Source organism: Mauremys mutica, chromosome 24, assembly GCF_020497125.1.
Source record: "Mauremys mutica isolate MM-2020 ecotype Southern chromosome 24, ASM2049712v1, whole genome shotgun sequence".
NCBI classification, from domain to species: Eukaryota; Metazoa; Chordata; order Testudines; family Geoemydidae; genus Mauremys; species Mauremys mutica.
The window spans coordinates 543,426-558,796 of NC_059095.1; the positions used below are offsets into that span (position 1 = coordinate 543,426).

The 15,371-nt window shown below is 44.1% G+C and overlaps 2 protein-coding genes across 10 annotated transcripts in view; one reads left to right on the plus strand and one right to left on the minus strand.

The window, feature by feature from the left end:
* The window catches only part of CPAMD8 (C3 and PZP like alpha-2-macroglobulin domain containing 8), a 176,102-nt gene that overhangs the window by 53,002 nt on the left and 107,729 nt on the right, over positions 1 to 15,371 (minus strand). For 5 of the 7 annotated variants that reach the window (XM_044998519.1, XM_044998520.1, XM_044998516.1 and 2 more), the window contains exons 41-42: positions 6,759 to 7,061; positions 3,497 to 3,601 (exon numbers count right to left, since the gene is read on the minus strand). Coding sequence is in view for 1 of the 7 variants with exons in the window: in XM_044998518.1 (XP_044854453.1) it covers position 3,601 (1 nt within the window). In the remaining 6 variants the exon portion in view is untranslated. Of the gene's footprint in view, positions 1 to 2,417; positions 2,548 to 3,496; positions 3,602 to 6,758; positions 7,062 to 15,371 lie in introns of those variants that run through there. The other 2 variants (XM_044998523.1, XM_044998518.1) reach the window with 2 other exon arrangements.
* SIN3B (SIN3 transcription regulator family member B) overlaps positions 1 to 15,371 on the plus strand; it is a 30,076-nt gene that overhangs the window by 11,603 nt on the left and 3,102 nt on the right. For all 3 annotated transcript variants that reach the window (XM_044998529.1, XM_044998527.1, XM_044998528.1), the window contains 12 exons: positions 2,313 to 2,402; positions 2,798 to 2,916; positions 3,519 to 3,726; positions 5,443 to 5,559; positions 6,901 to 7,139; positions 9,959 to 10,142; positions 10,514 to 11,108; positions 11,723 to 11,892; positions 12,705 to 12,878; positions 14,054 to 14,146; positions 14,468 to 14,562; positions 15,095 to 15,299. In XM_044998529.1, the coding sequence (XP_044854464.1) occupies positions 2,313 to 2,402; positions 2,798 to 2,916; positions 3,519 to 3,726; positions 5,443 to 5,559; positions 6,901 to 7,139; positions 9,959 to 10,142; positions 10,514 to 11,108; positions 11,723 to 11,892; positions 12,705 to 12,878; positions 14,054 to 14,146; positions 14,468 to 14,562; positions 15,095 to 15,299 (2,289 nt within the window). The remainder of the gene's footprint in view (positions 1 to 2,312; positions 2,403 to 2,797; positions 2,917 to 3,518; positions 3,727 to 5,442; positions 5,560 to 6,900; positions 7,140 to 9,958; positions 10,143 to 10,513; positions 11,109 to 11,722; positions 11,893 to 12,704; positions 12,879 to 14,053; positions 14,147 to 14,467; positions 14,563 to 15,094; positions 15,300 to 15,371) is intronic.

Sequence of the window (15,371 nt, forward strand, 5' to 3'; positions counted from 1 at the left end):
AATGATAGTAAAGAACAGAATTATCACACACTGATAAAGACAATATGGTGAGGAAGAGTCAACATGGCTTTTGTAACAGGAAATCATGCCTCACCAATCTATCAGAATTCTTTGAGGGTGTCAACAAGCATGTGGACAAGGGTAATTCAGTTGATATAATGTACTTAGACTTTCGGAAAGCCTTTGACAAGGACCCTCACCAAAGGCTCTAAAGCATAGTAAGCAGTCATGGGATAAAAAGGAAGGTCCTCTCATGGATCAGTTAAAAGATAAGAAACATAGGATCAAAATAAATTGTAAGTTTTCATAATGGAGAGCAGTAGATAGCGGGGTTCCCAAAGTATCTTTACTGTGACCAGTGCTGTTCAACATATTCATAAATGATCTGGAAAAAGAGATGAACAGTGGGTTGAAAAAGTTTGCAGATGGTACAAAATTACTCAAGATAGCTAAGTCCAAAGCTGACTGCAGAGAGTTAGAGAGGAATCTTATAAAACTGGGCAACTGGACAACAAAATGGCTGATGAAATTTAGTGCTGATAAGCACAAAGTAGCACACCTGGGGAAAAATAATCATAACTATCCATACAAACTGATGGGTTCTAGATTACCTTTACCACTCAAGAATGAGATCTTGGGAGTCATTTGTAGATAGTTCTCTGAAAACATCACCCAGTATGCGGTGGTGGTCAAAAAGCTAGTATAATGGTAGGAACCATTAGGAAAGGGATAGATAGTAAGATAGGAAATACCATAATGCCACTATATAAATCTATGGTATGCCCACACTTTGAATACTGTGTGCAGTTCTGGTTGCCCCATCTCAAAAAAGATATATTGAAATTGGAAAAGGTACACAGAAGGGCAGCAAAAATGGTAAGGGGTGTGGAACAAGTTCCATACAAGGATAGATTAAAAAGTCTGTGACTGTTCAATTAAAAGAGAGACGATTAAGTGGAGGATGGGATAGAGGTCTATAAAATCAGGACTGGAGTGGAGAAAGTGAATAGGGAAGTATTATTTACCCCTTCATGTAATACAAAAACTAGGGGGTCACACAATGAAATGAATAGGTAGCAGGTTTAAAAGAAAAGGAAGTACTTCACACAATGCACAGTCAACCTGTGGAACTCATTGCCAGGGGATGTGAAAGACAGAAGTATAACTAGGTTCGAAAAAGAATTAGTTCAGTTCATGGAGGATAGGTCCATCAATGGCTATTAGCTAAGATGATTAGGGACACAACCCCATGCTTTGGGTGCCCTCAACCTCTGACTGCCAGATGCTGCGACTGAACATAAGCGGGATGGATCACTCAATAATTACCCTGTTCGCTCCCTCTGAAGCATCTGGCATTGGCTACTGTTGGAAGTCAGAATATTGGGCTGGACGGACCATTGGTCTGACCCAGTATGGCCGTTCTTATCCCTAGAATCTCTCACCACACTCACCTCACCAGTAAAACTCCAGATATCACCATGCCTTGACCTCAGCCTTCTCTGGCTTCAACTCCTGACCCCAGAGAGCCGGCAGGCATCTCCCTCTGCTGCTCTCTGCCTTCAGCCCTCTCCAGCCCCCTGTGCCCATCGCTCTCTGGTGCCGGAACATCATCAGGCTCATTTCTCCACTAGCTTCCTGACAGTTTCACCCTCTTGCTATGGAGAGTCTGCAGAGAGCTTCTTGCTTTATGCAACTTTGCCCAGACGCCGCCTCCAGTCTCCTGACTCCCAGGCAGCTCTCAACTACTTTCTCTCTGTCTGTCCTTAGGCATTTTCCCCACTGATATGGCGCATGTGCACTCTCATAAAATCCCATTAGGAGTCAGTTGACAAGTCATAGGTGCACTGTCCTCTTTCCTCTTAAAAGACTAGTGCCAAACATGAAGGGGAAAGTAAAAGAACCCTTATTTTTTAAATAAATAATGGGGGAATGGTGTTGAAGACACTTAACAAAGGGAAGTTGAAAACTTTGGACAAGTGCATTGTCCCTTGATACAATATAAAGTTATATATAAATGCTAAGTATGAGGAAAATGAGGACTTGATAGAAGGACTGAATTGGGCATCTGCCCTTGAGTAAATTGCTGTTTCCTGCAGGATTATACCCTATCATTTACCTGTCGTGCAAACCTGTTTTGTTTTTGCTCGGGGTCATTGATACAGACCTCCATTGAGGGTGTGATGTGGCAAAGCAAGTTTGTGATTTTGGGGAATAAAGGCTCAGAGCAAGGGGTAGTTACAGTTCAGTAAAATGGAAATTGCTGGTATTTGAATCAAAACCATTGAAGTAAAAATACCCAACCTTTTCAACAGAAGAAAATGAAACTGCGAGGTACCAAAGATCTGTCAGTTGCAACAGTGGGAAAATATGGAACGTTGCAGGAGTTTTCTTTCTTCGATAAGGTCAGTGATCTGGCCCCGTCCTGTTGCATGATCTTGCTTTCAATCGGATAGGTAGCAATTGACTGGTATTCTACGACTCCCTCTATGGTATAGTAGAGTCCATTAAGTAACCGTTTCTTAACAAATGGAGGAGTTTTGGGAGGACCTGAGGGAAACGCATACTGTTATCTTCTTGTGTGTATTTTCTCTGCTCAGCAATTGTGAACCTCATAGTAGTGTAAATACTGTTTGTTTAAAACTGGGCACTTCTGTATGTATGCAGCTTCCAAGGTTCCGATGAGTGTATGCATTTATTGGCTCTGTGCAAAAAGGCTTAGACCCTTTAAGATATCAGCATAAAAATAAAGCTAGTATACAAATGATATGACAGTTTTTATTTTTCCTCCCTCTGCCAGGTACGCAGGGTACTGAAGAGTCAGGAAGTGTATGAGAACTTCCTCCGCTGTATTGCACTCTTTAATCAGGAGCTAGTGTCAGGCTCAGAGCTTCTCCAATTAGTCACCCCATTTTTAGGGTAAGTGAACTTGTCTTTCCAGTGACATGTAGGGTGTACCTTTTAAACATTTGCTATGTCACTTTTTCTCTCATGCTTCAACATTAAAACCCTATGAAGTCAAAGGTTTCTTCTGGGTTAGCAAAGCCAAAATTTTAGGAATCATTCAGACAGAGGAGAAATAAAATCTGACACAACTTTTAGTCCATAAAGTCTTAGAACAATGCTATAAAACAGGTAAATAGTGGTAGTAGTACCTGATGGAGGCCAATTGAGCTGTTAGCCCTCCAAGAGAAGGGAGAATGTCTTATAGCAATGAACAAAGACTCCTTCAGCAGGTTAAGGAGTGGTATTGATGGAATTCTGAAGGGAGTTCTCTCTAGCCCTCCACCAAGAGGATGGCTGAAAAGAGCCTTAAATGGAGTGATTGATTAAAGCAGATAACATTATGGAGAGGGAGTTCTTAGCGTTATGTCAGGAAAGTCCTAGCTTTCAGTTCAGTTTTGACCATGGTCTGTATGAAATATAAGAGGTGGTGAAGAAAGTAATACTTAATGGTCAAAACAGACAGAATGTGATGATGTGAAATATAATTACTCACGTATGTCTGTTCATTTTTTAAGGAAATTCCCAGAACTCTTTGCACAGTTCAAATCCTTCCTTGGAGTGAAAGAGCTTTCATTTGCTTCTCCGCTGAGTGACCGATCTGGGGATGGAATGAGTCGGGAAATTGATTATGCTTCCTGCAAACGCATAGGATCCAGTTACCGGGCTCTTCCAAAAACCTATCAGCAGCCAAAATGCAGCGGAAGAACAGCCATTTGCAAGGAGGTACTCCAAGCTTAATATCATTGAATCCCCAGTCTGCAATGATAGCCTTTCCTAAAGCAGGCTAGTCAGTGCCCTCCACATACTGCTTTCTTATGATGATTTAGGACTTCTCTGAAACATGGACATTGCACAAATTTAATTTAAATCACTTTGTTTAAACTGGTGCAACTTTTGTATGTAGGCTCTTAAACTGGTTTAAAACTGCTTATGTCCGTTGAGGTTGCACCTGTAAATTTGCTAATCTGAGCTAAACTGATATAAATCAGGCTTATATGGAGATAAGAATGCCACACATAAAGTTGCTCTGGTTTAACTAAATCATTATAAAATCACACCTTGCATTAAACTGGTACAACTTTGTTTGTGGACCTACTCCTTGTCCTTGATGATAGGTAGAAGGGGCAGCGGGAATTGGGGAGAGAAGTTTTATTTCACAGCATAAAATGAGTTTTTCAGCACCAGGTATGAACACAGACTTTGTAGCATAGTAGGCCAGTGAGTCACCAAAAAGCAAATTTTGAGTCAAAGCCTAAAAAAATATCCTGTGTAAGCGGGTACAATTCTAGTATGGGATCATTCAATGTTGGCTGTGTTCAGTGATAGGTAGGGCCCTTCCAAATTCACAGCCATGAAAAACGCGCCACAGACCATGAAATCTGGTCTTTTGTGTGCTTTTACCCAATGCTATACAGATTTCACGAGGTAAACCACCGTTTTCTCAGATTGGGGGTCCTGACCCAAAAGGAAGTTGCAAGGGGGTCACAAGGTTATTTTAGGCAGAGGGTCATGGTATTGCCACCCTTACGTCTGCGCTGTCGTCAGCTAAGTGGCCAGAGAGTGGCGGCTTTTAACCAGGTGCCCAGCTCCGAAGACAGCATCTCTGCTAGTAGCAGCGCAGAAGTAAGGCTTCAATACCATATCATGCCACCCTTACTTCTGTGCTGCTGCTGGTGGTGGCTCTGCCTTCAGAGCTGGGATCCTGGCCAGCAGCTGCTGCTCTCCAGCTGCCCAGCTCTGAAGGCAGCAGAAGTAAGAGTAGCAGTATTGCAACCCTCCCTACAATAACCTTGCGACACCACCCACGCACAGCCAACCTTTTTTCGGTCAGGACCCCTACAATTACAACACTTGGAAATTTCAGATTTAAATAGCTGCAATCATGAAATTTATAATTTTTAAAATCCTATGACTGTGAAATTGACCAAAATGGACCATGAATTTGGTAGGGCCCTAGTGATAGGGGAAGTGAACCCTGTAGGTTTAGTTTACCAGTTTGTGAAGCACTTGCTGCCTTTTGTTATAAAGGAGCATTTTGAGTCAGAGCATCTTGGCAGACAGTGGGAGTTGGATTTAATAGCGCAACCCTCCCACCCTCCTTGGCACTGGCATTTTTGTCTCCATTATCACCAGTAGCTGACTATTACAGACAAACATCTCTTCCTCCTTTATGAAACAGCAGCAAAGGACACCTTAGAAATCTTTTGAACAATGTCTGGGTGCAACTGTTCACATGCACAATGTCCGAGAAATGGTCAATGCTGACATTTTAAAATTCTGGCACAGATCATTGGCAAAAATACCTAGCTAGCTACCTGCTGATAGAAACACTGTTAATATACTACTTTATATTTTCCCTTGTAGAGGTCCTACCGGGTCCTCAGGAACAGGTCCTTTTTCATAGGACACTGTAGACTGTTGTCTTTGACTCTGTTGTAGGTGTTAAATGACACCTGGGTCTCGTTTCCATCCTGGTCTGAAGACTCCACATTTGTCAGCTCAAAGAAGACTCCCTATGAGGAGCAGCTGCATCGCTGTGAGGACGAACGATTTGAGGTGGTTCTGTTGTTCATCTTAGAACTTTGCAACTTGGTCTCCTGTTCATGTGACCAAGAGCCTCAAAATTATTGATAGTTAAGGCTATGTTTATGTCATGGAAGTCACAGAAACCGTGACTTCCAGAAACTTCCATGACATTTTCTTCCCTGGGGCTGGAGCTGTCAGCAGGCAGCCCCACAGTTCTCAACCACTGCTGGTAGCAGGCCCCCAGCAGCTCCTAGCTGGTGGGAAGCAGGGACCCCCAGGGAGCGAGGGGACCCCTTGTAGCAGCCCAGCTGTAGCAGACGGCAAGGGAGTCTCCCCGCTGCAGCCCAGCTGTGGGAGATGGTGTGGATGTCAGAGACCTCAGCCACTGTGGGTGATGGACCCCCTCCCTTCCCATTTTCACAGATATTTTTAGTAAAATCACGGACAAGTCATGGGCTTCTATGAATTTTTGTTTATTGCCCGTGACCTGTCCCTGATTTTTACTAAAAATATCTGTTACAAAATCTGAGCCTTATTTATAGTCAGTAGCCAAATGTTGAACACTTTATTAGTAGAGCCCTGAAAATCCGGGGATATCTGCTTTATATCCGTGGACCATTTTTGTGGATTGTGGATAGATACAGATCCAAATTTTATATCTAAAGCCCTGCAAATTTGTTGATATCTCTGGATGTGGATATCCACAGGTCATTTTTGTGGATTGCAGATCAGATGCAGATACAAATTTTGTATCTGAGCAGGGCTCAATTTATTAGTTAACTCTTCTTGCTGTGTCAGTCCCTCCCCTTCTTTCTACTTTAGCTTTAGTGTGGGCTTGCTTTCCCAAAGCTGCTTTTCTCCAAAGTTAACCCTTTCACACTTCTCCCCAGTAGTGGTGATTGCTTTGTACTTCTCCAGCCTGGGGGGAGGAGGCACGAACACCATAATGCCACTGTGTGTATCACGGGAGGGAAAGGTTTCAAGAGCTTTACATACTCTCCTTTTCATGCAGGGCTTAGAGGTGCCCTGCTAGTACTCTTGCATGTGCTGTAGCTTTAAATATTGCTTTTGGTGTAGAGGATTTTATTTCTAAGCACAGTCTCTGTAAACCAGATATGTCAACTGCATCATAGCACCCTGCTTTGCCAAGGGCAAATGCAGCACAAAATAGCCCTTAAGGAAATCTGGGGGCCAATTTTACAGTTGAAAGTACTGTCAGAGTTCTCCACCTTGTGAGAATCCTCACTGAAGCCCGTGACTCCTAGCCAGTGGACACTGAAATACAGGTACAGATCTGAGCATAGGAGAAGAGAGCAGAGACCAGCTGCTGAATCCTTTCTTAGTTGTTGTATCGTTTGTGAACTTTAACAGTTGGATGTTGTCTTGGAAACCAATCTGGCCACAATACGCGTGTTGGAGAGTGTTCAGAAAAAGCTGTCTCGGATGTCTCAAGAGGATCAGGAGAAATTCCGATTGGATGATTGCTTGGGAGGAACGTCGGAAGTGATCCAGCGCAGAGCCATCTACCGTATCTATGGTGATAAAGCACCAGAAATCATTGAGAGTCTTAAGAAGAATCCGGTTACTGCTGTCCCCGTAGTTTTAAAAAGGTAACTTTCTTGGGTTCACCTATCATTTCTATCTAATTAGCTAATGTAGTCTTTGAAAGCTTATTGTTTCAGAAATTAATTACCTATTTTCATCTCGTAGGATTCTAACGCAGGACAGAGGTGAGCAATTAATGGAATATCTTTTAAAAATCACTTTAATATAATAGGTCACAAAGCTATTAGATGACTCTCTTAGCCCCATCTGAGAACAGCTTAAAGAATACAAATTATGACAGTGCACTGTTGCTCTTGCAGTAACAGTATGTATGTTTCAGTCGAAAATAGCCCACCACAAACTGTGATGATTGTGTAATATGGGAATAACTGTAACAAGATCGCTGCCTCTCCTGCCATGAAAATTGTTAAACTGGTTTTTCATTCATTTTATAAGTAAACCAAGCTATTCCTTTAGTTCTGTGGGGCTTTGCTATTGTTTGGTTTCAGCTAGGATTCCTCCTCCGATAGCCTTCTGTATTAATGTAGACATCTAAAAATACATTTTAAAATTAAACTTTTTTCAAATTCTCTCTTTGTAGGAGGCATTATATAAAAAATGCTTATAGTTTAATTGAAAAGCTAAGTAATTGTGTAAAAGGTTTCAGATACGTTTGGTATTAACATGTACGTTTTTTAATTCAGTCTATAATACAGTTTCTGTAATGTAATCATTCCTAGTGCATGACAATCAACTGTTTCACCCCCACCCTGAACCTTGTGAATTCTTCACACTTGCATACTGTATTGCTCTGTACTGGAGCCATGAGAGTGGCACCATTGTTATGGTTATGCTCATCCCTGGCTTGCTGAGAAAAGTTCCTTTCTGCACTAAAACTTCTCTTAGTCCCACTTAGAGGAAGGGAGGATTTTATTTTTTGAAAATGAGGTTAATTGGACATGTCATTTTGAATGAGACTTTGGAATAGTGGGGGTGAGAGGGTAATGCCTTTTTTTTTTTTTTTTTGAAGTTCTAATTTTTTTTGTCCAGTCATAACTGAAAAACCTCTTTATGGATTAATCTTCACTGAGAACCAGCGGATTCCAAGGGTGTGGTGGTGTTAGAGGTGATCTCTGCATGTGATGCATCACTGTTACAGGTCCAATGACCGTTACATAACTAGTGCTATATAATCTCGCATTTTTAACAAGAGGTTTTTATCGCCATTTTTCTCCAAAGAGCCTCTGCTTGCTAGGCATAGGCATCTCATGTTGATTTTTCCCTTTAAAATTACAATTAACATTTCAGCATGCATTTTAAAAAGAGAGAAAATACGGTATCAAGGGTCGGTCCTGGGGCTGGTTTTGTTCAATATCTTCATTAATGATCTGGATGGCGTGGACTGCACCCTGAGCAAGTTTGCAGATGACACTAAGTTGGGGGGAGAGGTAGATACGCTGGACGGTAGGGATAGGATACAGAGGGACCTAGACAAATTAGAGGATTGGGCCAAAAGAAATCTGATGAGGTTCAGCAAGGACAAGTGCAGAGTCCTGCAGTTAGGATGGAAGAATCCCATGCACTGCTACAGACCAGGGACTGTGTGGCTAGGCAGCAGTTCTGCAGAAAAGGATCTGGGGTTACAGTGGACGAGAAGCTGGATCTGAGTTGACAGTGTGCTCTTGTTGCCAAGAAGGCTAACAGCATTTTGGGCTGTATAAGCATTGCCAGCAGATTGAGGGACGTGATCATTCCCCTCTATTCGGCACTGGTGAGGCCTCATCTGGAGTACTGTGTCCAGTTTTGGGCCCCAGACAACAAGAAGGATGTGGAAAAATTGGAAAGAGTCTAGCAAAGGGCAACAAAAATGATTAGGGGGCTGGAGCACATGACTTATGAGGAGAGGCTGAGGGAACTAGGCTTGTTTAGTCTGCAGAAGAGAAGAATGAGGGGGGATTTGATAGCTGCTTTCAACTATCTGAAAGGGGGTTCAAAAGAGGATGGATCTAGACTGTTCTCAGTGGTACCAGATGACAGAACAAGGAGTAATGGTCTCAAGTTGCAGTGGGGGAGGTTTAGGTTGGATATTAGGAAAAACTTTTTCACTAGGAGGGTGGTGAAGCACTGGAATGGGTTATCTAGGGAGGTGGTGGAATCTCCTTCCTTAGAGGTTTTTAAGGTCAGGCTTGACAAAGCCCTGGCTGGGATGATTTAGTTGGGGATTGGTCCTGCTTTGAGCAGGGGGTTGGACTAGATGACCTCCTGAGGTCCCTTCCAACCCTGATATTCTATGAAAATCAGTCCCACCCTCCAGTGAAAAAGCTCCCTGGTGCGTGAGCTTTTAACTTCCCCCATCCCTAACTGTCAAGTCTCCTGTTCTGAATCTTGGCTTCTGGCAACCAGCAGCTTGGGACAACAGCCATCTATGGCATCTTCACACAACACCCACTGTTCCTGGACCCTGCTCTGTGACAGTTTCTTTAGTGCCTGTGAGGAAAATTTAGCTCTGCCCCTCACTTCTGAACCATTTCCACTTCCCAGTATTTCTGGCTGGTCGGACAGAATCCTTGTATTTAATACAGAGACAGTTAGGTGGGGATCTCCTAGGACCTGAGAAAATTGTTCCAGAAAAAGGAGGGCCGAGTTAAGGTGTTGGCACCTCTACTGTGGATTGCCTGAGCTTCTGGCACTTACGATGTTTTTTAAACTACAATATTTTATATTCCCAGCCATAACTATTTATTTACCAAAGTTTTGTTGTTGTATTGTTTTTTTTCCCCTGGGAATAATGAAGGTCTTGCTGTGTCTCAGCAGGCTGCTCTTAAAACATTGTGTGTGAATTTCTGTGGTATGGTTTTTAAATTGTCTGTTCTGCATTATGCAGGTTGAAAGCAAAAGAGGAGGAATGGCGGGAAGCCCAGCAGGGCTTCAACAAGATCTGGCGGGAGCAGTATGAGAAGGCATACTTAAAGTCCCTTGACCACCAGGCTGTCAACTTCAAACAAAATGACACCAAAGCCCTGCGCTCCAAGAGCTTGTTGAATGAGATTGAGAGCGTCTACGATGAGGTGTATATGTTAACAAAAAATCGATCTTGTCTGTTTATATTGTTCTGTATTGCGGTAATGCCCAGAAGTGCAGATCAGAATTGGGTCCCTGTTGTGGGAAGAGCTGTACAAACTTAGAGGAAGATACCATCCCTACCCTGAAGAGCTCATAATTTAAGATGACAGGAGTGGGTGAGAAGAATGCTCGAAAATATATATAACTTGTAGATAAAAATGTAAGAGAGAGAGCATATGTAATCCCATAAATATCCCTTTTCCTCCACTGTCCCCCAGCCTAGCCATTAACACTTGGCTGATTTGTGTGTGTTGTGGTGGGAATGGCCCTTGAGAATGGATTGGAAGGATCTTACTTCTTTGTCTCTTGATTACAGCATCAGGAGCAGCATTCAGAGGGGAGAAGTGCCCCTACGAACGAGCCTCACCTCATCTTCATCTATGAGGATAAACAGATTCTGGAAGATGCAGCTTCACTCATTAGCTACTATGTGAAACGACAGCCCACTATCCAGAAGGAAGATCAGGCCACCATTCGGCAAATAGTGCATCACTTCGTACCGGAGCTGTTTTTCTCTCAGCTGCCTGACCACAGTATTTCTGAAGAGTCAACTGATGAGGATAGAGAAAACCATCAGGGACAGAACCTGGATGCTCCTGAGCTACGAAAGAAACATGTGCCTGGGCCTCCAAGCAGCCCTCTGGAGGAGAAAGCTGGCTTCTGTGATGCCGCTGTTGTTGAGCCTCACAAAACTCTGGACGATGTTTATAGTCTGTTCTTTGCCAATAATAATTGGTATTTCTTCCTCCGTCTTCACCAGACTCTCTGCTCAAGGCTCTTAAAGATTTATCGTCAGGCTCAGAAGCAGCTTCTAGAGTATCGAACTGAAAAGGAGAGGGAGAAACTCCTCTGTGAGGGAAGGAAAGAAAAGTCCAATGATCCAGCCATGGAACTGAGATTGAAACAACCAAGTAAGAGCATTGTGCAGACTGGGAATTATTTTGCTCTTAGCATTCTGAGTTCTTTATGCAGAGGCCACTTGCAATGACTGGGACCAGGTGGCACGAATATGAGGAATATAGATACTGAGACTTCTCCAGTGTCTGAGAATTATGGATTCATAACTAATGTTACCTGCATGTATTAATTAGAATAGTTAGGGGATAACTTACAAGGCAAGGGACACATTTTTGTTCATTTAGACCTCTACAAGCCCATTGGCTGTTGTACAATATATACCTTGTCTTCTATATAGGTATTTCTAGAACATGGGAAAATACTGTTATGAAGTGTCTTGGAGTTTGTTGCTTACATTTAAAATACATACACATGTGTGAGAGTTGAGTCAGGCACTGCCCCAGTGACCATTTCAGATAGTCACACTGTTCTCCTGGGGTCTTCTGTGTGCTGTCAGTGGCAACTGAAAAGATGTGGTTGGTGCTGCACTTGAAGGGTCTTGCTTGTGTCTAAAAATAGTCTTGGTGCCAAATGTCCTAGATCTAGAGCACAGTTATCTCTTCTGTCCCCTGTCTCGGGGCCACCCTCTGCCTCTTGTGTGCAGTGACTGCTGTTTTCTCCTGCCCAGGTGAGGTGGAGTTGGAGGAATACTACCCAGCATTCTTGGATATGGTGAGAAGTTTGCTGGATGGGAACATTGACCCCACACAGTACGAGGACACTCTGAGGGAGATGTTCACTATCCATGCCTACATCGGCTTCACCATGGACAAGCTGGTGCAGAATATTGTCCGCCAGGTAATTGTCTCTCAAATCATCTCTTAGTGCTTCCAAAGCGCCGTTGGTGAACAGCCCCTCCTTGTCCTATTGATAAACAGGTCTGTCAGTGTGTATGAGAGAGCTTGCAAAGGTCAGAGTAAAGATAAAGAGGAACTTCACCTTAGAGCGACCACTTGGAATGTATCTCCTGGTTAGACTGGCATTCATCTCTCCGTTTCCCTCCCCGTCTCTCCCTAGCTTAAAAACCCTGAGTATCACAGTTTAAAGGAATTGGCATTTGAAAATCTAGGCCTGTGGACTTGCAGCTTCTGTAAGCGTCAGTATTTCCTCTTTGGTTTATATAGTACCATTAGGGTTACAAGGTATCCTGCAAACATAAGAAGCCAAGATTTCTCCTGAGGTGTTTATACAGCTGTTAGTAGGTGGTGGAAAAAAGGCAGAGGAAATAGTCAAAGGAAACAACTATTGGTAAAAACAGGAGAAAATGCAGTTTGTGAGCTGAAATTCCTATGGCCAGTTAACTTACAACTACACATCTCATTGATTTCTCTGCTGGTAACACTTGACTGTCCCCACCAGAGCCATTGAGAAGCTTTGATTACAAGTTTAGTGAGTGTGAATTGTCTAACTCTATTATCAAGCTCTCCATTACCAGGTTAGCAATTAGATGTTTAAACTAATGCTTTGACTTGACTGCCCCTTGCTCCCTCTGTTACATTCATTGCAAAATGGGACGGGAGAGGGCAGAGGTAAAGGAGTAGTGTGGGTTGCACCAGTGTATGTAACACTCTTGCTACAAACTTGCTGACCCCCTTTTCTCTTGATAATAGCTTCACCATCTTGTGAGTGATGATATCTGCCTGAAGGTTGTAGAGCTCTACTTAAGTGAGAGAAAGCGAGGTGCTGCTGGAGGCAACCTATCCTCCAGGTGTGTCCGGGCAGCCAAGGAGACCAGCTATCAGTGGAAGGCTGAGCGCTGCATGGCAGATGAGAACTGCTTCAAGGTGAGAGCTTGCTTCAGGGGAAAGCAGAGGGGAACCAGACTGGGGTGGTGCAGACAGCAGCAGTCTGATGCTCTCCTGATAGCCTAGCGCCCAAGAGATGAGCCACATCCTGTCACTTAGGGCCGGGGAGTTTTCCTATCTTTGTATCTCCTAGCCAAGGAGGCTGTGACCAGGCACCCGTCAGAGAGTTTGCTCCTATTCAGACATGCAGGAAGCCTTTGAGTGAATATATTATTTTTCAGATAGTTCCATGGGGGCATGTGGCACTTTGGAGGCAAATAAAAAGACAAAGCTCTTTCCTGACAGGGCAGCGGGCAAGGAGAGCTGAAAGGAGAGGGCTTCTGCCCTGTAGCCACAGCATGAATGCTGGCTGCACCCAGACCTAGGCAAGTCCAAAAGGGTGTGGTGTGAGTGTCAGTGCTAGGGTTAGAGTTTGGAGGCTTTGTGGACAGTGACAGTGAATTCAAGGAAGGATTTGAATGTGGAAGGATGGAGTCTTAAGGCATCTTTGCAGAGGGCCCAGGAGGTTAGTTCCAGAGGGACTGGTGGGGAGGCAGAGGGAAGAGATGGTGCTTATAGTAGCCAGCACAAGTGATAACCAAAGCTTTGGAGCATGGTTCTAACAATAAAGATCAAATTAAGAGGAAAGTCTTGTAGAAGGAGGACAGTCAGCATTTGGCAACAGTTTGGACAGGCATGGGCAAGTGCGAGAGAAGCCTAATATAACATCAGGGTGGTGAGGAAGATAGTGGAGCAACTAGCAGTATTGGAGGGCGAAGGGTTAGGAGGAGGACTGGAAGGAAGGATGGAGCTTTGTTTTGATGTATTAAGTTTGAGGAGTTACTGCGCTAAGGGTGATGGGGCAGGCAGAGAAGCAGGTTTCACAGAAGGAGGGTGAGTGGGGGAGGGCAGAGCTTGAGAGGTTGAAGGAACATCTGCATAAAGATGGTATTGAAATCCCCAAGGACACAGTGTAGAGGAATGGAGAAAGTGGTAGCAAGAACTGAGCCTAGGTTTCTGTGTGGTCAAGCATCAGGGTGCCATGTTGTATATTCACCTCTTCCCCAATCTGTCATGTTCAGCTGAATTTCCATGAAAATTCAGCACACTGATCTGGGCTCCTGCCCAGCTCTGGAGGCTGCAGGTGACATCCCCCGTGTCTCACTTCATTACAGGTAATGTTTCTTCAGAGGAAAGGGCAGGTGATAATGACCATCGAGCTACTGGACACAGAAGAAACCCAAACAGAAGACCCTATGGAGGTTCAGGTAATTAAGTTGCAATGACTATGGAGTCACCTCTGTGCCACTGACAAAGGAGGCTGCCAGGAATGTTCCCTTCCATTTCACTCCAAATTGTGGGACAGGCTTTCCCAGGACATTGAGTGTACTTGGGGTAGAGCATGTGGAGGACGGTGTCCCCTTGATATAGAGGCTGCTGATACAGACGTGGATTTAAACGCAAATTGGCTCAGGGGTGGTTGGGTTAGGTACAGGCAGCTTTAAAAGCAGCCTGGAAATACACTATTAGGGCAACTGAGTTTATTCTGACTGGGGAGATATGACTTGGAAACGGTCTTTCTTGTATAGCACTTGGCTAACTACATGGAACAGTACGTTGGGGTGGAGGGCGTCCCAAACAACCAGAACGATGGCTTCTTACTGAAACCGGTCTTTCTGCAAAGGTGAGCTCTCCCCTTTCCCTGGTGTCTTGCCCACAACAGCTGGTTCTGCTGCAGTCCTGTGTGTTGAGATTATTTTGGTTCGATTCCTGTGTGGAAGAGTCCCTTCAAATTTTATTTCTCTTGCGCTTTCCATCCCTAGCACCTCAAAACCAATATACTGTACACACCGTTCCAGAGAAATACAGGCACTCTGGGGTGCAGGTTTGCAGCCAGCGTGTGGCGCTCTGCACAAGGGCATTGAAGGCAGCACTCAGGTTTTCACAGAATACAGAGTGTACAATAAGGAGAAGAGAGTAGGACTGTTTTCTAAGCAGGCCCTCTTTTGGGGGGAAATTTAAGGCCTAATCCCTTCTGCACTTCATCACAAAAGTCTGCCAACCTTGGGGGTAAGGGGATGGTCTGGAAGCAAAGTTCCTGGGAAGAGCCAGGCATAGGAATGTGAATGTCATGCTCTGATCTTTGGTGACTAGGCGGGTGGAAGTTGAATAGCCAGGGATTTTAAAATACTTCATAATACTTGGTTTTGTCCTAGGAATCTTAAAAAATTCCGCAAGTGGCAATGCAAGCAAGTGAGAGCTCTGCGGAGTGAAGTGAAGAGTTCCTGGAAGAGGCTGATCGGGGTGGAGAGTGCATGCAACATGGACTGCAGGTTCAGGCTCAACACCCACAAAATGATGTTCATCATGAACTCTGAGGATTACATGTACAGGCGGGGCACTCTCTCCCGAGCCAAGCAGGTGCATGTCCTGTTATTCTCTCAACAGCTCAGGCACTGGCAGAGATGGGGAACTTGAGCTGCGAGACCTGCA